General features: G+C 45.0%; 1 protein-coding gene across 1 annotated transcript in view; it reads right to left on the bottom strand.

Annotated features, from left to right (window-relative positions):
• Positions 1 to 16,210, bottom strand: part of LOC125631863 (uncharacterized) — a 59,615-nt gene extending 43,405 nt beyond the window's left edge. The window contains exons 1-4 of the mRNA XM_075117988.1: positions 15,945 to 16,210; positions 13,292 to 13,378; positions 9,790 to 11,552; positions 7,594 to 7,693 (exon numbers count right to left, since the gene is read on the bottom strand). Coding sequence (XP_074974089.1) covers positions 10,067 to 11,224 — 1,158 coding nt within the window. The 5' untranslated portion in view covers positions 11,225 to 11,552; positions 13,292 to 13,378; positions 15,945 to 16,210 and the 3' untranslated portion in view covers positions 7,594 to 7,693; positions 9,790 to 10,066. The remainder of the gene's footprint in view (positions 1 to 7,593; positions 7,694 to 9,789; positions 11,553 to 13,291; positions 13,379 to 15,944) is intronic.
• Between the last annotated feature and the right edge of the window lie 4,606 nt (positions 16,211 to 20,816).

Genomic DNA, 20,816 nt, shown 5'->3' with positions numbered 1-20,816 from the left:
TAGAATGTTCGGAACTTGATTTGACAAGCAGCTACATGTGTGGATGCATATCCACTGAGAGTCAGCATTATCCACAGATTAGATCTGGAGTCAAGAGAACTGTGTTCAGTTCCTGCTTTTGCCATACATTTGCTGTGGGACCTTGGGCAAGTCACATCATCTCTCTGTTTCTGTTTTCCCAATGACAAAATGGGGATAGTATATACTGATCTGTCTCACAGGAAAATTGTAAGCTTAGATAATGTTTGTAAAGTGCTGATGGGCCCAAACCAAAACCTCAGATTTATCTTTCTTGAACTTTGGGGAAAGTCAAATCTTGATCCAAACTTCATTTCTGTCCCCATTTTCTATCATGAGCTGAACCAAAAGACTAGCTCTAAACCTTAGAAAAGCTGTATCCAGATCCAGATTTTGTGGTTGGGGACCATCTGTTTACTCTCCTATTGGATCTATAAACATAGGCTGGAAATCTCATGAGAACAAATTCACTTTTATGAGCTATACCAGGGGAGGGCAAACTTTTTGGCCCGAGGGCCACATCGGGGTGCGAAACTGTATGGAGGGCCGGGTAAGGAAGGCTGTGCCCCCGAAACAGCCTGGCCCCCACCCTTGCCCCCTCCCACTTCCCATCCCCCATTGCCCCCTCCTGGGACCCACTGCCCCCCCCGGGATCCCACCCCCTATCCAACCTCCCCGCTCCCTGTACCCTGACTGCCCTGACCTATCCACACCCCTGGCCCCTGACAGGCCCCCCGGGACTCCCGCGCCCTATCCAACCCCCCCTGTTCCCTGACCATCCCAGAACCTTCGCCCAACCGCCCCCTGCTTCCTGTCCCCTGACTGCTCCCCAGGACCCCTTACCCAACCCTCCCACTGCCGCACGTGCGCCGCCCCCTTACCACTCAGAGCGGCAGGAACTTGCAGCCCCACAAAGGCAGCAGCAAAAAAAAAAAAAAAAAGCCTGGATTTTTTAAAGGGGAAAAAAGGTTTGAGGTTTTTCATGATTTAGGCAAAGGATCTCCTTGATTTAAACAGGTTTGCCTGGCTCTGTTTTATATGCTTCACACAAGGTGGCATCACAGCATTTCCAGATGTGGTATAGTAGGAGAGATCATGAAATTTCTTTTCTCTCTGTGTGACCTTGAACATCCCATGTTTCTGTAATCTAGCATTGGGATGAAGCGCCATCTGGTGGCTCTCATAAACCTTTGCATTAACCTCTTCATAGGTAAGTTTCAGAGGAACAGCCGTGTTAGTCTGTATTCGCAAAAAGAAAAGGAGTACTTGTGGCACCTTAGAGACTAACCAATTTATTTGAGCATGAGCTTTCGTGAGCCACAGCTCACTTCATCAGATGTGTACCGTGGAAACTGCCTGCAGTTGATGGAGTGGAAATCTATCAACTGCAGGCAGTTTCCACGGTACACATCTGATGAAGTGAGCTGTGGCTCACGAAAGCTCATGCTCAAATAAATTGGTTAGTCTCTAAGGTGCCACAAGTACTCCTTTTCTTGTTTCATAGGTAAGGTTACAACCAAGCATCACTTTAGCCCCTCAGTATCATGGCGTGAAAATTGCCATGTTGACTCTGAAGACAACAAAGAATGTTTCTGCAGAGTCTGAAGACAACTAATAGGTAATTAAAAATACTGTGATTTGAAATTCTGACTTCTGTCTGTTTCTTCGACTTCCATTATCTTGAAAAGAAAAATCCTCATGTTTTCAAAGTAGTACCAAGTCTCATTGCCCATTAGACTGTTTGATGAAAAGTTTAATTAAACTGAATATCTTTTGTGATTACCAGATTTAAATTAGCTCCGTTTGAAAATATTTGCAAAGTATTTAATGTAGCCTTTTTTCTCCAGCAAAACCACGCACCACCACAAAGTCTCATGAAGGATTTTAGAAGAGTAGAAGTAGTAAAAGGTTACACTATTGCTCAGGTTTCAGAGGAACAGCCGTGTTAGTCTGTATTCGCAAAAAGAAAAGGAGTACTTGTGGCACCTTAGAGACTAACCAATTTATTTGAGCATGAGCTTTCGTGAGCTACAGCTCACTTCATCAGATGTATACCGTGGAAACTGCAGCAGACTTTATATACACACAGAGAATATGAAACAATACCTCCTCCCACCCCACTGTCCTGCTGGTAATAGCTTATCTAAAGTGATCAACAGGTGGGCCATTTCCAGCACAAAGCCAGGTTTTCTCACCCTCCACCCCCCCACACAAATTCACTCTCCTGCTGGTGCTAGCCCATCCAAAGTGACAACTCTTTACATAATCAAGTCGGGCTATTTCCTGCATAGATCCAGGTTTTCTCACATCCCCCCCACCCCCATACACACACAAACTCACTCTCCTGCTGGTAATAGCTCATCTAAACTGACCACTCTCCAAGTTTAAATCCAAGTTAAATCAGAACATCTGGGGGGGGGGGTAGGAAAAAACAAGAGGAAACAGGCTACCTTGCATAATGACTTAGCCACTCCCAGTCTCTATTTAAGCCTAAATTAATAGTATCCAATTTGCAAATGAATTCCAATTCAGCAGTTTCTCGCTGGAGTCTGGATTTGAAGTTTTTTTGTTTTAAGATAGCGACCTTCATGTCTGTGATTGCGTGACCAGAGAGATTGAAGTGTTCTCCGACTGGTTTATGAATGTTATAATTCTTGACATCTGATTTGTGTCCATTTATTCTTTTACGTAGAGACTGTCCAGTTTGACCAATGTACATGGCAGAGGGGCATTGCTGGCCCATGATGGCATATATCCCATTGGTGGATGTGCAGGTGAACGAGCCTCTGATAGTGTGGCTGATGTTATTAGGCCCTGTGATGGTGTCTCCTGAATAGATATGTGGGCACAATTGGCAACGGGCTTTGTTGCAAGGATAAGTTCCTGGGTTAGTGGTTCTGTTGTGTGGTATGTGGTTGTTGGTGAGTATTTGCTTCAGGTTGCGGGGCTGTCTGTAGGCAAGGACTGGCCTGTCTCCCAAGACTTGTGAGAGTGTTGGGTCATCCTTTAGGATAGGTTGTAGATCCTTAATAATGCGTTGGAGGGGTTTTAGTTGGGGGCTGAAGGTGACCGCTAGTGGCGTTCTGTTATTTTCTTTGTTAGGCCTGTCCTGTAGTAGGTAACTTCTGGGAACTCTTCTGGCTCTATCAATCTGTTTCTTTACTTCTGCAGGTGGGTATTGTAGTTGTAAGAAAGCTTGACAGAGATCTTGTAGGTGTTTGTCTCTGTCTGAGGGGTTGGAGCAGATGCGGTTGTATCGCAGAGCTTGGCTGTAGACGATGGATCGTGTGGTGTGGTCAGGGTGAAAGCTGGAGGCATGCAGGTAGGAATAGCGGTCAGTAGGTTTCCGGTATAGGGTGGTGTTTATGTGACCATTGTTTATTAGCACTGTAGTGTCCAGGAAGTGGATCTCTTGTGTGGACTGGACCAGGCTGAGGTTGGTGGTGGGATGGAAATTGTTGAAATCATGGTGGAATTCCTCAACTAAAACCCCTCCAACGCATTATTAAGGATCTACAACCTATCCTAAAGGATGACCCAACACTCTCACAAGTCTTGGGAGACAGGCCAGTCCTTGCCTACAGACAGCCCCGCAACCTGAAGCAAATACTCACCAACAACCACATACCACACAACAGAACCACTAACCCAGGAACTTATCCTTGCAACAAAGCCCGTTGCCAATTGTGCCCACATATCTATTCAGGAGACACCATCACAGGGCCTAATAACATCAGCCACACTATCAGAGGCTCGTTCACCTGCACATCCACCAATGGGATATATGCCATCATGGGCCAGCAATGCCCCTCTGCCATGTACATTGGTCAAACTGGACAGTCTCTACGTAAAAGAATAAATGGACACAAATCAGATGTCAAGAATTATAACATTCATAAACCAGTCGGAGAACACTTCAATCTCTCTGGTCACGCAATCACAGACATGAAGGTCGCTATCTTAAAACAAAAAAACTTCAAATCCAGACTCCAGCGAGAAACTGCTGAATTGGAATTCATTTGCAAATTGGATACTATTAATTTAGGCTTAAATAGAGACTGGGAGTGGCTAAGTCATTATGCAAGGTAGCCTGTTTCCTCTTGTTTTTTCCTACCCCCCCCCCCCAGATGTTCTGATTTAACTTGGATTTAAACTTGGAGAGTGGTCAGTTTAGATGAGCTATTACCAGCAGGAGAGTGAGTTTGTGTGTGTATGGGGGTGGGGGGGATGTGAGAAAACCTGGATCTATGCAGGAAATAGCCCGACTTGATTATGTAAAGAGTTGTCACTTTGGATGGGCTAGCACCAGCAGGAGAGTGAATTTGTGTGGGGGGGTGGAGGGTGAGAAAACCTGGCTTTGTGCTGGAAATGGCCCACCTGTTGATCACTTTAGATAAGCTATTACCAGCAGGACAGTGGGGTGGGAGGAGGTATTGTTTCATATTCTCTGTGTGTATATAAAGTCTGCTGCAGTTTCCACGGTATACATCTGATGAAGTGAGCTGTAGCTCACGAAAGCTCATGCTCAAATAAATTGGTTAGTCTCTAAGGTGCCACAAGTACTCCTTTACTATTGCTCAGGCAATTCATTTCAGAGGGTAAAGGTTTATACTATTATGAATTAAAGTAGAAATGGGATTTACACCTAGATTTCAAAGCCTTCAAAGTGTAGGCATGTTCAGATGATCCAAGGTTTTGGTTCAGCCCATTGTAAAGATAAGGGTTATTTGCAAAATTCAGATTCTGATCTCATTTTAGATTCTGAGATCTTGGATATTAAGATACAGGGTTTTGGCTCAAGCTCATCTCTAAATTGGAAACATAAAAATGTCTCCCAAGAAATGTTGTTAGGGAACATTAAGTCTTGGTCATTAGCATAACTCTGTTTTTTTTCTTTTTAGTTACATGCCAGACTTGTTTTCATCACCCCTGCCCTGTAGCAGGTGTCAGTTATTTGCATTTTCTAACTATAACATATTAGCTGCAAGCAGTAGATTATTCAGTGGTTTTCTCACTGAATACATACTGCAGGGTAAAGGTAGCACTAATCAGATGTGTAGTTCTGAGATCCAGCTAAACGTTTCATCAATTTGACTCTTTGAAATTCAGTGTTTCTGGACAAAACCCCAGGTTGCCATGTTATCTGCATCCAATCCAGCAGAAGGGCCTGATCCTGCTTTCACTGAAGTCAGCATTTTTATCAAGGACTTAGAGTAGGATTGGGCCGTAAATCTGTGATCTTTCGGCATACCCTGCGCAGACTCTTCACTTAGGGGTGGGATACCATTTAAAGATGCTAGCGCTGGGTAGCCATCAGTATGGAGATGCAGCAGCCTGTCCAGTGTGCTAAAAGAAGGTGAGACTTGTTTCCTGTTGGAATCCTAGTTTTGCACACCTCCCCTCCAATTTTCAAACAATGTTGTTTCCACTTCAAATGGAGCATGTTTGGCCTGTTGCTAGGGGACAATATATAGTCTCATTTTGGGGGGAGGGGGAGAGACGAGGAAGAGGGAAAATCACTTCTAAGCTATGGGACTCAGAGAACCTCTTTGCCTTGGATTTTCAAGAGGCTAAGGGAGTTAGGTGTTCAGGTGCCAGTGAATTACAGTGTCAATTAAAGATCTGAGCCCCTAGTCCCTTAGTGTCTAATGAAAATCCCAGGCTTTGTGCTTATTTTATTTGGAGTATCACACCAAAGGTCTCAACCATTTATCACCAATGCTTTGTACTTCTATGCAAGGATCACAAAGTATTGTTGAAAATAAATGTATCCTTCTTAATTACAAATCAGAAGCTATTCTCTGTGTGTATCCTGACGTTTCAAAAAAACAATATCCTTCTCAGAGCAGAGAGGGAATTTAACCCCCCTCCCCCCCAAGTTTTCCAAGAGAAATAAGAGGCAGTTTGGAGGGACAGTTAGAAGTTGTCGCCTCTCTCCAGACCTCCAAGAATCAGTGACAAGGAATGCTGTTCCTTGAAAGAGAAAGATCTTTGCTGTCCAGATTGCTGTGACGCTCTTCATGGTCTTGTGTTTCTAGCCTCTAATAATCTTAGTCTTAGTACATGAGTGTAAACAATGCAGGGTGGTGGGGGCTTTAATCCCCCAATAACAAATAAATAAATTATGGATTGCATTCATAAACACTGGGTTTGGAACAGAAGCTTGTTTATTTCACTTAATTAAAAGTGGACAAACCACCACAGTACAAAACTGCTCATTAAACCTACAGTCAATGACTGTTATTTTATTATTGTTTAACTCTACCTCCCTAAATAAACAAAATGGTCTATGCTCTTGTAGGAAGATTTAGGCCAGAGTAATTAGGTTCTAGGAATACATTGTTATGCCCAGGTTCTCCAGAAATTTATGCATGTGCTTGACTCGACTCCTAGGACTATCCACAGTAGTCAATTGAAAACATGCATATATGTTTGCAGGATTGAGGTCCTGGGCTTGATGTTTTGAAGTGCCAAACACCCAGTTCCAGATGAAACCACTGGCAGGTGTGGGTGCTCAAAACCACTGAAAATTTAGCCCTACTTACATCTAAATATATTTATTTTCACCATTTTTGATGCTATGTGATTTAGCCTGGTCTTTGTAAACAGTTGTAAAATAAATGCTCGTGCAGCAGAATCTTTATAATCCAGAAGCTCCAGACAGCCTATCATCCTGATTTAGTACAGCTTCCTAATCAAGAGAGAGTGCCATTTTGTACTTGCAGTGATTGTCCAGTTTGTGTCAAACCTGTTGGTTTACTCAAGAATTAGGAGTTACATTGAGCTGCTAAGGACAAGTGGCTTAAAAGGAGTTAAATTGCAACTAAACTAGAGAAGTGTAGGGCCACATCATTTCTATCAGAAGCCTGAAGAGAACTAACTTTGCAGAATGTTTGAAAAGGCCAGGGCAGGGATGGCTATTAAGGCAGTCTGTGTTGTTAAACCAAACAGCAGAAGTCTTTGGAGGGGAAACACAATCCAACCCCTGAGCATCAGAGGGGCATGATATCCTTATATTCTAGAAGAATCACTTCATCACCTGCAGGCAGCCAAATAAGCAGCAGTCACTGCCAACTCAGTTTAATTAGGTTCCCTGTTAAATATCCCAATTAAGATGAATTCAAGATTAAGACTGTCCCAATTATTGGGAGTAACAAAATGAAACGTGGTCAAAATATTGGGTACACTCTATGTTCCTTAATGAGAGAGGGCAGCTGTTAATGAGAGAGTGGAGGAGAATGAAAAGAAAACCACTGCTGTTTATGAAGAGCTAAATTCAATTCAAATTACTGGCTTTTTCCAGGACTCCGCCCACAGAGCACTGTACCAGAACACTGAGAACAACATGCACATCCAAGGAAACACAAGATAGCAGCATTGCATCATGAGTACTGGCATCAGCTTACTAATAATCTCAAGAGAAGAATATTGTCATAATAAACACGTGACACACCACACCATAGGGTTGGTAGGAGACTGCACTTTCTTTCCTGGCTCCACTCACTTTACCTGGGCCAGCATTACAATGGGTATATTCATATCAGGAGTTAGTTTCCACTGACTCCAAGTACTTACTGTTACAGCTGTAACCATTCCTGAGAGTTGGCTAATCTTTTGGTGTGCATCATGTATTCTACATCACTCTCCTTCCCCTGCTCTGAAATTGCAGGTTTCGCTAAAGATAAAAAAAAAAAAAAAAAAATCCCATGAACAATAAAATAAAATATGGCTACAGTTTTTCTTCTGTAAATTTAGTCTGGCTGGAGGCTTCCTGATCTGCTGAGTTCTGGTCATTAACACAGTAAGGGCTAGATTCACAAAGTACGTAGGTGCCTAGCTGCTTCTTTAGGCACCTAAGTCCAACATTAAGGCGTTAGTAGCAGCCTCAGAACTGCCATTGAGCTACCACCCTATCCTTGAGGCACCTATGTTTGTGCCAGCGACATGCGCAAAGCCACCTAAGTCCTGATGCTGTTCCATAGCTCATGAGCTGCTTGGAGCCCTAGCTCAGGATTCTCAAATGAGGCATTCCCCTACCTGTCTTACCCCTGGGGCTGACCCAGGAGGCTTTCTCAGAGCACACCTACTGCATTGGGCCTCACACAAAAGTCAGCCAGGCGTGAGAGACAGAGAGAGATGGTGTGTGTGTCTAGAATAGCTGGGATTCTGGACTGACTCGGCCTGATTTGGAGCAGGGACTTGAACACAGATCTCCCAGGTCAATGCTCTAATCACTAGGGTAGTGGGTACTTTAGACTGGATATAAATAATTAATGCACCAGCCCTTCAGCCACCATAGAGGCTTGCAGGATAGACAAGACATGAATCTCTAATGTAAAAATGCTTCTTTGGGGGGGCTCCTTCCTCCACCACAGAGAGGCAAAAGAAGGCACAAGCCCAATTATTTTCCTTTGCAGGTCACCTGTAAAGGAATTTCCCTAAATGCCTCACCTTGGGGTCCCAATCCTAGCTAGAGAAGCAAGAGAAAGAGAGTCCTGTGTAGCTCGCCAAAAATGGAGCAAAAGGGTCTGACGTATCCTCAGATGCACACACTCCTTGTCATTTGCACTTGCACTCTTCCCTGCCCTGCCTTTACCCATACTGTCCCCTCTGCCCTTGGAGACTCACTTCTGGCATAGAGCAGAGTTCTTTACTTTTATTTTTGTAATGAAAGCCTACCAGCCCTGAGGGGATTGCAGGGCTAATCAGCAGTGCCTTCCACACAGGATGCAAATGAATGTCCATTATAATACCTTGTTTGTCCACAGCACCTTCCGTCTAAGGAGCTCAAAAGTGCTTTACAAAAAATGAATTCATCTGCACAACACATTGAGAGGTAGGTCAATATTAACCCCATTTAACAGATGGGGAAACTGAGCCCCAGAGTTGAAGTGAGCTTCCCAAGGCCACATAGCAAATCAGTGGCAGACCCTGGCTCCCAAGTCTGTGTTTTAACCACTGGGCCATGCTGTATCTCTAGGGAGGTGTAGAAAGACTATACTTAAATACAGCTTCTGTAAAGCAAGGACTGGCTGTGTAAACTTGTCATTTAAGGAAAAGGCTTCAGTGGGAGGTTGCGTTCAATATAAAGCTTTGAACAGTTTCCCTGGAGGGTCCTTTCATGTAGTGGCGTCTTCTTGAGCTGTGCCCTGAAATTGGCTTGCTAATACAGCAATCACAAAGAAGGGATAGGGATGAGAAACCTTGTGCAATGAGATGTTGGGTGTGTGCAGGACTCTTTGGATAGGTAAGGGGCTTCGGGGAGTTTGACCTGAGCCAGCAGAGTACAGAGACTAGGCTGAACAGGCTGCCTGACCAATGCCTGGTGCAGCGTGGGAGAGAAGCAGAGGGCAGTGTGCATTGTGGAGGCTATTACACTTGCTGCCTACACTTGTACTGTATTGATGGAGAATGGGACAACGGCAGATGCCATGGCATTAGCCTTGCTCAGGTCAAGTGCAATCCAAATGTCTGTGTGAACTGAGCTTGTGAACTGTTGGGAGTAATTTTGTTTGTGAAGGCATGGTGTGCTACAGGAGCGCTGGGGGATCCAAAGAGTGGCAAGGATGCCAAATTTCTACAGGGTAGACAAAGCTCAAGCAGGCAGGATCTTCTGATCAAACCAGAGTCCTCCTTTGAAAGTTTGGTGTTAAGTCCTGGGTCAAGTGTAGGGAACACATTTCTATGTCAGGTTAACCACTGAGACTTGCAAGCACATTTATCAAAGCAGACATTTTCAAAAGTGTTCTCTTCGAATACTGGATGCCTAACCTGTGACACCCGGTGTCTGAATTTCAGAGGTCCTGAACTCCTGCAGCTCCCATTGCCTTGCAGTTGCTAGGGTCTGGTACTTCTGAAAATCATCTTCTGGGTGTCTTGAGCTGGGCACTCAAAATCCAAGGTAATTTTGGGAAATCTGGGTCTACAGATCTCAGCTGCACCATGTGACTCCATTTAATCTCATCCCTCCCCACAGCCTCCAGATGATCACTCCTCCCATTGCCTGATTCCTTCCTGTTCTGGTTCTTGCCAGCTCATTGATTCCTGACTAGTTCATCTCCTTTTCACACACACCCTTACTCCACTGCCCAGCACTGCCCCACCCCCAGTCCTGCAAGGCTCTGTGCCCAGCAGCCGGTTGCAGTCTCTGGTGCTGTCTGAACTGTGGCTGGTATCGGAAGCTCTCCCCGCATTGGGTGCACTGGGAAGGTTTCTCTCCCCGGTGGATGCTCTGGTGGCTGTGAAGGGTGGCGTTCCGACTGAATCCCTTCCCACCCTCGGCACAGCTGTAGGGCTCCTCCCCGGTGTGGCTCCTCTGGTGACTGTGGAGGTTGGAGCACTCGACGAAGCACTGCCCGCAGTCAGCACACTGGTAGGGTCTCCCTCCAGTATGGGTTCTCCAATGCTTGACGAGGTGCGAGCTCATCCCGAAGCTCTTCCCGCAGCTGGTGCAGCGGTAGAGTCTCTCCCCTGCGTGGGTCCTGTGGTGCTGGAGGAGGTTGACGCTGCGGCTGAAGCCCTTCCCACAGTCCGGACATTTGTAAGGTCTCTGTCCCGTGTGGGTGATCTGGTGTCTAACCAGGGTCGAGGTCTGAGCAAAGGTTTTCCAGCACTCAGCACACTGGTAGGACTTCTCTGCCCGGTGGCCAATCAGTCCAGAGTGCTCTCTGATGCTTCTCCTGTAGCTGGGGCATTGGTAGGGTCCCTCTCCGGTGTGCACTCGCTGGTGGGTGGTGAGGATGAAGATGATGACGAACCCTTTCCCGCACTGGGTACATTTATAGGGCTTCTCTCCTGTGTGAGTCCTCCGGTGTTTGACCAGGTCCGAGCTCTGCCGGAAACATTTCCTACACTCAGCACACTGATAGGGCTTCTCTTCTGTGTGGATCTGCTGATGTTTCACCAGGTCTGAGCCCTGAGTGCACTGAGTGCATTTATAGGGCCTCTCCCCAGCGTGGCTCCTCTGATGTTTAATAAGGTCTGCACTCCGGCCAAAGCTCTTCCCACACTCTGTACAGCTATAGGGTCTCTCCCCCACATGGATTCTCTGGTAGTTAATAAGGTTGGAGTGGACACTGAAGCTCTTCCCACACTCCATGCATCTGTAGGGTCTCTCTCCTGTGTAGGTTCTCCGATGCAGAACGAGGTCGGGACTCCGGAGGAAGCTCTTCCCACACTCAGCACATTTGTAAGGTCTCTCCCCCATGTGGGTTCTCTGATGCTGGGTAAGCGCTGAGCCTCAAGTGAAGCTTTTTCCACATTCAGTATACACGATTGATTTCTCTCTCATCTGGGTTCTGCCCTGGACAGCGAAGCCTTTGGGTCTCCTGCAGTGTTTTGGAGGTATTGTGTCTTGTCTCTTCTCTCCAGAGTTTCTCTACTCTCTTTCTGACCTGTGCTGACCAGACAGTTTCTTCCCTGGTCAGGACTCAGGGAAACATTCCTGTTAGAGCTTCCCGATAACAGCCCAAGTGATCTCTCAGAGCCTTTCTGCTGAGGATTTTGCACCTGATTTCCACTCACCATCCCATCATCTGCTGGAAAGAAGGAAAATTCAGACATGATTCATGTCTTTTATTTGACAGAATGAAAACTTTGGGAAGGGAAATTGCAAAGGGCTCACGGTTGTTGGGTTTTTTTGTTTGTAAAAATAGTGTTGATAAGCTTGAAAATCAGGATATAAATCCCACAAAACTCTTTCCCAGAGGCAGAAACAAGGACTTGGTAGGTGCATTTTCCAAAGATCTGCTCTGCCTTTGCTAATTCACTCCCCATCTGCAAGGGAGCAGCAATAAGAAATTAACAGGATCACTCATAGAGCAGTAGCACCAACTCATTGGATATGTTAATTTCACTTCATCCTTTCACAGCACAGCACTAGGGTTTGATGGTAGATCAAATGGGAGCTGACTAAAGAGGTTGGGGTGAAGAAGGAAAATGTGAGAAGGTGAAAGGGAGGCAACTTGTGAGCAAGAGAAGAGAGACGGGGGGAGTAAGAAAGCAGCAAATGAACAGAAGAAAAAAGGGGACACCACATGGGGAGGTGAGAGAGAAAAAAATCTAATTGCACACAGAACAGAAAGAGACAGACAGGATAGGGTAGGGTCGAGAAAAAGGACCAAAGAAAGGAGGGGATAAGAAAAAATAGAAAATGTGGGAAAGTGAGAGGAGACAAAAGAGAAAATAAAAAGGAGAGAAATTCTGGGATGTACTAGAGGAGAAGTTGAGGTCTAGTGATTGTACAAGAGGAGGGAGGAGCACACAGGAGGGAAAGGACCATGTGCCAGGCATAACAGACACTGTGCACAAGAGGAGTGGACAGTTTGTCTGAGCTCCCTGTGCCCACATTCAGACACCTGGATCAGTTCTATCCTCAGATACTTTACTGGGAATTGTGCCCATGTATCCGAGGATTTGAAGCCTTTTTAATTTCAGCTTTCTTTTACTGAACATTTTAAAGGAGCTGACATTGGGTAAAAAACAATTTAGGGTGGGATTTTCAGAAGCATTTATAGCTTCCTAACTCTGCTCCCATTGAATCCAGTGGATATTTTACCAGTGACTACAATGCTGAGCACTTTTGAAAAATCCTTAAATGGTTACTAAATACAAATGCTAAATGCAATGCATTATTAAAGACTACTGTTAGTGCAACATTAAGGTTAGAATTTAAACGCAGAAGTCAGGAAATATAAATGCTGAGGTTCTCATAGCTCTCTCTAACTCATGCACGCTGCATGTACTGTATGTTAAGGTTATATTTAACCATCTAACATTTAACCATCTAACTAGAAATCAAAAATATTGTGCCAATCAGCCTTGCAAAACTGTCATGAAAATTTTATTAGGCCATGCACAAAATCTTGCCCTTCTTTTATCATGAGGATGAAATAAACAATGGTATTTGACTTGACCATCAAAATATTAAAAAATATGACTCATCTTAGCTGAACAGAATTTTGCAAAGCTGACTTGCAAAGTGGCAGGGCTGGGATCCAAAAAGAATGTAAGATGTCTGGGGCACAGATTGTCTTTTTTTATTACGTGTAGAACAGATTACCAAGAGATGTGGTGGATTGTCTATTCCTTAGATTCTTTAAATTGAGATTCGAAGTCTTTCTAGAAGATGCTGTAGTTCGATCACAAGTCACTGGGCTAGATGCAAAAACTGGGTTAAATTCTATTGCCTGCTTTATACAGGATCATAATGGCCCCTGCTAGCCTTACCGTTGAGGAATCTAGGAGAGATGTAAATGTTTAACTTATTCCTCACCTGTGCATGAGGGTTGGATATTTGGGACACCCAGCTCTTCCCCCTGTTCCATCTGAGATTCAAAGTCTATCTTTGGAATAGGAAATCCTGCTAACAAAAAGCAATAAGAAAGTATAGCAGTTAGTTAAATGTTTAATGTAATGATAGTTGCATGATTTGAAACCCCCAGGGGAGACTAGAGAGATGGAAGGAGCCAGTTCCTGGGTCCATTCAGAGCAATCAAAGGCTCCTTCTCCTCCCAGCTCTTCAGAAGCCCCTCATCTGTTTGTCTCCTACATCAACTTCCCTTCACTGATCTGGTCACAATGGCACCCTTGGATCCAGGGAGGTATTTATATTGCAGGTTCACTGTTTGAACACAAACAAATATACAGTTTAGGTATCAGCGATCCTCTTATTCTCCCCAAACTCATGCTAGGACAGGCCCTTAGTGGAGAGGCAGGGCAATGCAGAATGGGAGTTTGCTCTCTTCCTGGTGCAGCATCCCAACATAGCAGCAGCTGGGACACTTAAAGCCTTGCAGCATACACCTGTCCCACTCCCCTGACATCAGAGAGATTCTTTGGACCCAGATCCTAGTCCGGCCTGTGGCAGTTTTGGATTAATTGGGTACATGAGTATTCTCCCAAAGAGAGGGAATCCTAAGGTGGGATAAGACCAGCATAGTGGCTTGTATGTCACTGCCTCCCAAGGCCCCACACTGGGAGTAGGGACTGTAGCTATATCCAGCTAATCCTCATGTGCTGTTGCCAGCCCGTGCAACTGAGTCTTGGAGGAACTTATGTTGGTATAACTATGTTGCTTAGGGGTGTGGAAAATCTGCATCCCTAAGCAGAGGCACTGACTTTCTGTGTTCCTGGGGAGTTCTCGACCCCCCACTCCACCCCTTCCTGCCCTCGCTCCTCCCCCCTGCCCCTGCATCTCCTGCATGCTGCTGAACAGCTGATGGTGGTGGGCAAGAGGCGCTGGGAGAGAGAGGGAGGAGCTGACTGGCAGGGCCACCGGTGGGTGGGAGGGATGGGGGGTAGGGAAGGACCTGATCCATGGGGCTGCTGAGCACCCTTTTTTTTTTCCGGAGCACATAAGGAGTTGGCGCCTATGCCCGAGTGATGCAGTTATACTGACCTAACTGCCGGTGTAGACAGTGCTGTGTGACAGGAGGGCTTCCCCCATAGATATAGCTGCCATGTCTTGGGGAAGCTCTCCCATCGGCGTAGACAGCATCCTCACTAAGCGCTGCAGCACCGGTGCAGCTATGCAACTGCGGCACTGTGAGTGTAGACAAGCCCTTGGAATGACTTGGGAGGATGCTGTAAGCTACACTACAGGACTAGAGCAGCACCCAACAGGCTGAGGCTCAGGGAGGTGTAAAGGCAGCTTACACGGCTGCTCCAAGGGCACCAGTCTTGAGGATCCCTTGTCTGCATTCAAGAAACAGCAGAGTGAACTACTCCCCAGCTCACCTGGAAGGCGGGCGTAAGGAGCAATGCCACCATCTGCTGCTCTCTGCTATTCCCCGCCAGGCATCCTGGGTGCAGGCTGACCTCTGGGAGAGGCTGGCTAGACTGGAGGAGGAGAGGAGGGAAAAGGTGGCCGCATGGGGAGTCCAAAGGCTGGGCCAGGAGCGTGGCTCATGGTGTCAGGTGGGACAACAAACTGAGGAACAAGGTGGGAGGTTAGCGAGGGGGCTGAGGTGAAAGAAGCAGCTATCTTGTTCGAGGAGTCGGAGCTGCGAGGAGAAGCCAAGCAACAGGGCCCTGGGCTGCAGTTACTATGGCGACAGAAGCAGAGAAATTCAGCAGGTGTCAGTGAGCAGGCCTGAGCCTGCAGAAGCCCAGATGCTCCTGAACAGCCCTGATCCCCTCTGTTGGTGCCTGCCTGGACAGGGAAGGTGGTGTAGGGCTGGCTGGCTTCAGGGAGTCATGGTAGAGGATAATCAGTGGGGCCAATTGTCTCTTGAAGTCCCACTCCCTTAAACTAATCTAATGCTCTAACCCTTAGGGTATACTCCCTTCCCTGGGATGGCACAAATCTTCTTGGCAAATATTGCTGTGGAAACTACACTCCGGTCTTGCAAGTGGGGAAAGGAGCATTCTCTGTATCCCCTTTTCAGTCAACCCATAACCACTCTCCAATCTGCAGTTCAGAGCATTTGTGTGCTCCGAATCCTGTGCAGCATGCCCTGCACTGCTGATTGCCAGCAGAGACCTCACTGCATGTTGAGTCCCCTACTCAGCACTCTGCTTGCTCCCAGATGTCAGAGGATCACAGGAGGTAGAGATGGAAGAGATTGATTAAGACCTCAGCCAGCCCCTCTGCCAGAGCCGGTGTAGTGTCTGATAGAGAACAGAGCCTATGCTGCACTGAGCCTTGCTAGACCCACTTTCAGCTGTTGTAGCATTTTCTAAATCCCCCAAGATCTGGCCTTAGATGTGTTTCCCGTTCACGTTAAACTCCCTGTGGGGAGGGTTAGGAAAGTCCCTTTTTGTCCTAACTGCAGGGAAACATAACTGGGATCATAGCCTGAACTAGGAGCTGCCTCCTCTCTCTCCTCCTTTGTATTCCTGCTTTACTAGCGCTCATGGGTTGCAGCTTCCGGCAAGGAAGAGCACAACACACTTCCTGGGAGGAGCAGGTGACTCGCCCAGCTTACCTCAAGGTGCAGCTCCAGTGACAACTTCCTGTCAGAGCAGTACTGCTGAGGTGCACTGAATCGAATGGGAACCTTTCCCCAGCTTCCGGATCAGGGATTTTGAGCTATACTTTGCGGTGACAGCTTGAGGCATGCAGAAATCCTCCAAAAAGTGCCATATTTCGGGAGTTTACTGTAGGCATCCTGCACACACCCACATTGCATATCACTTCAAAGCTTATTTTATGTATGTTTAGCTGGAGTATGATGTGGAGCTGCCAGGTGGTTTGGTAAACCTGCAGGCGAGATGTAACAATGGCATCCAAAATGAGAGAGCGTCATGTTTTGGCACAACTTCAGAAAAACTGCAACATGACAACACCTCACTGTGGTGATTATTGGTCAAAGCTACCAAATGACAATGTACTGAACTATTTTGATTGGTTTTGCATAAGCAAGTTTGTTTATTTTCCAGAAAAAGTTTAAGCTGTTTATCATGTGGCAAAAATGGCAAATAGCAACATTTTGCAATGTACTATACTAACATGAAACGTCCTCACATTGCATACACTTACTTGTCAAAATATCTCACAAGTGATTAGAATAGTTTTTTATATTTTTAATTGAAATTTGCTGACCAGATCAGTCTCACCCTGAAGATTGTGCACCAGTAGCAGTAGTAAGCTCATAGTTTGTACCTGATAGTGGGCAGACAGAAATGTACATGAATTCCTGCTGTTAATACTTTCCGATTTTTAAGCTTTTGTTGTACAGTGTACCCTGGAGTCTGCCCAGTAGAAGATTTAAATTTGTAATTGCCTATGCATGCAGTAATAGCCTTGGAAATATTCTAGAAAGTAGCTTTTTAATTCAGTGACACTTATGCACAGGTCAGTATGGAGGATACAAGCCGCTAATAGCTTACATCAAAGAGAAAAAGACTCCCCACAAACTTATTTGTCAATAAAATCAAAAGAACGCAAAACTGTCCAAAGCCACCAGTGCTGGAAAAGAATTGGTCCTGTTGCATTGTTTGCCTGAGAAAAACACACAAGACAAGAAACTTCATAAAAGAGAAACTTTTGAGAGAGCAACCAGTCTTAGGGAGGCACCACTTCAAAGAGGAGATGATGACATGTTGCACAGAATATCCTTGGAAGACTTGATTGCTAAGGATGCAGTCTATCACTCAGCACTGCATTTCTTCCTACTTGAGTAGGAAAGCAAAACCATCTAGTTACAGTGCAACAATACAGTCTCCTTTTGGCATTGCATTTTATCAGATGAGAGCTAGACAATGATCTTATGTACAAGAAAGTTCTTCTGTCCAACCTGCTACAAAGATATAAAGCCCTACTTCCATCAGATCTAGAAACTGCAAGCTATTCTAGTAGCAAATTACAGGCAAGATTTGAAAAACATTGTGGTTCTGCAATTTTATTCCATGCAAAGCATGGACAGGGCAAGTCTATCATTGTCTATGCAACGTAACATTAGCTAATGCTATCCAAGTTGATAATAATCTGAAGCAGTCATCCAAATATTTTGTGGATGTTCTTCTGGTGAGTGAGCCTGCTGAGCAGCTTTCAAACTAACAAGTGTTTTGTATACCACTTCAATTCTTTGGTCTGAAATAGCCAAAATAAAAGCCTCAGAATATTATCCAAAGCCAGGTGATTGTAGTTTACAGAGGTCAGGTACTTTTGTGCCCCAACTGCTGCAGACGTTTGTTCTTTGGTTGATAGATAAAGGGGCATATGATTCAGCCAGCAATGAGTATCATCCTTAGAAGACATTCAAAGAAGATGCCTCTCAACTGCAGAGTGGGTAATATCTAACCATTCTGAAATGATCACACCACTGCATAGAAGCCTTACTGCACAGCTACACCATGAGTTTGGGTCTCGCAATTTAATTGCCATACTACAACTTAATGGATTCTGCATCAGTTATGATTAAGGCTCTGTGTTTGTCAAGGAGGTCACGGAAGTCATGGATTCCATGACTTCCTCCGACCTCTGTGACTTTTGCAGCAGCTGGTGTGGCTGACCCCAGGGCCACTCGAGCAACTGGTTGTTGGTTTATTAAGAGGGGGCACTTGATCTACAGGTTGTGGAGATTCTGCATTATGGCATGCGTTAGACAGGAGGGTCAAACTAGAACGTCTAACGAAGACAGTGTTTCACAATCAGCGGTCACAAAAGGCAATTGGGGAAGGGTGGAGGCTGTTGAAAATTTTATTGCCGTCTAAAGGAAAGAATCTTGCTCTTTGACTTGCTGCAGACCCTTACCCTTGAAGGTCCAGTATTCTTTGTCAACCTCCCAACACTCCTTATCCCCCAATACATTTTATATGTTTATAATTCATACTTTTTTTACTCTTAATCTAGAGCAAATGTAAGGCAGTTGTGAAAATGTTTAATTTCAAATAAGGATTTGCAAACTCTAATGGCCTTAAAATCTTTGAATTACGTAGCACTGGTTTAGGGTCTTTCCAGGGATTCTTGGAATTTTTAATATTTCTCCAGAACAGAAGCTTTTACTTAAAAAAAAAAAAAAGTCAAGGCAAGAAAAAAGTAGCTTCTAGCCTTTCTGGTCCTAAGGAAAACCTTCTGCAGTGCAGTCTTCCCCAACCTGTAGGCAGACTGAAATAATATCTCTGAGGGGCCTGATCCAGCAAGATTTATTGACAACCTTCAGTGACAGACCCTAGTAGAAGCGTAGCACAATACCAATGATCTCAATGGTATGTTCTTGCTGAAACACACCACCACCACTAGCTAATGTCAACACTAGCTGTTTCCCTGTGGATCACTTAGTCGTAGCATTTGGCTAACATACTTTATCCTGCTAATAGTTACATTCAGTTGACGCATTCCCTATACATAAATATAACAAATTCCTGTCCTCAGTCATATGCCCTGCTTCTCCGTTCATTTCAGGCTCCATTGCCACTCTCTTAAGCTATCCATCACACTTATTTTTAAGTTATTCTTTTTGTGGAAAGGGAAAGTGTGCCATAACCACTTATTTTATATCAGGAACAAAAAGAGTCCTAACAAGAGTATTGGTCCATTACTATATGTAAATGGTAGAATTATCTGTAATAATAAAGAAAAGGCAGAAGTATTCTGTATTTGGGAAAAAAGCAACGTAGTTATATGTAACACTCTTTCCATTCCACTAGTATCTCAGAGGATGTTAAACAGCAGCTACTAAAGTTAGACATTTTAAAATCAGCAGGTCTGGCTAGTTTGCATCCAAGAGTTTTAAAAGAGCTGGCTGAGGAGCTCACTGGACCACTAATGTAAATTTCAGTAAGTCTTGAAACACTGGGGAAATCCTAGAAAACTGAATGAAAGCTAACGTTGTGCCAATATTAAAAAAGTAAATGGGAAGATGAGGAAATTATAGGTCTGTCAATCTGGCATGGATCCTGAGCAAGATAATGAAGCAGCGGATACAGGAATTGATTAATAAAGAATTAAAGGAGGGTGTGTTTCTAGTGAGGTCCCACAGAGATTGGTCTTGGCCCTACATTTTTATCAATGAACTGGAAGAAAATCTAAAAATTTGCAGATGACAAAAAATATCATACAGCCATGTAACTATCCTTTTTTGCAATTACAAATAACCAAACCCCACACAGAAAACAAACAAATTGGGAGAATTTGGTGTGGACAAACCTCTCATCCCAGGCACCTCCCCAATACAGGTCCTTCTTTAGAGGGTACTGCTGGGATCCTCTTTGGGGCTGGCGAGCTTTCCTTCAAAGGTGATGGCTAGCGGGAAAGATACTGCAAGTGGGGAAGAATCTTCACTCCCCTTCTCTGTAAGGGCAAAGGTAGAGCCACAATGGGTTCTTCGCTTCCCATCACACCCTGGAAGGAGGGCCTGGGGGAACAGCTCCGCTCCTGCTCTACCTTTGCAAAAGGGAGTTGTTTGCACTCAGGGATTCTCTGTGCACTGACTAACCCCAGAATTCTGCTCTGCTCTCACACAGGCAGAGAGGTAGTTCATCGGTTAGGGTTCCTGCAGGTGGTGCTGAGCCTGAAGGAGAAAGCCAGCTACAATCCCAGATTGCATGTGGGTAATGGGAAATTGTGAGCGCAGGTTTCACTTGTACAATGCAGATAGCTGGAAAATAATGTTCTCCTTCCACTCATGCAATGAGTTCTCTTCTGCCACTTCAGTCAGTCACCCGGTTGTTGGCATAATATCCATCTCCTGCCATGCAGAACGACCATCCTGCATCCCTCCACTGTACCAGTTTTCCATCTCTATGGACCTCCTCTGAAAGCAACTCTCTTCTCTTCAGCCACTTTCTTTTGCTGCTATTAGGGAACACTAAGGCATTTGGGATACAGTTTGTATGAAAGACAATGCTGACATTTGCAGAATTGACTAGTGCTTTTGGGTACCCAAGTTGACACCTTAATGGGACTACTTCGGGGACAAGGCTGAATGCACCTACTGCAGACATTCAAATAGGGGAGGAGAGATTCTCATCCAGCTACCTGATGGAAGCAAAGAATGACTCCGGTTTGGGATCAGTACATTTGTGACATCAGAATGGGAACACAGCATCAGTTCTGGAGAGGTACAGGGATGCCACAATATCGTGGCGAATACTAGCAATGGGTCGAAGCCTGGTATAAGTCTCCCTAATGTAAGGATATAGGATAGTCAATATTTGTTCACCTGTACAAACACCAAACTCAATTTTCTGTAACATTTAAACAGAACTCTTTCTTAAACAGGCAAAGAAAATCCATAGAAATGAGAACAAATATTTTAAATAGATACTCTCCTAGGCCTGCTAGCACTAGGGTGTTACTGCCTCTGGCTAAGCAGTCCATAGCTTCAGTAACATCGTGTGCATTTCATGGCTTG

This window comes from Caretta caretta, chromosome 1, assembly GCF_965140235.1.
Source record: "Caretta caretta isolate rCarCar2 chromosome 1, rCarCar1.hap1, whole genome shotgun sequence".
Classification (NCBI taxonomy): Eukaryota; Metazoa; Chordata; order Testudines; family Cheloniidae; genus Caretta; species Caretta caretta.
This window is presented reverse-complemented; position numbering and strand designations above follow the sequence as displayed.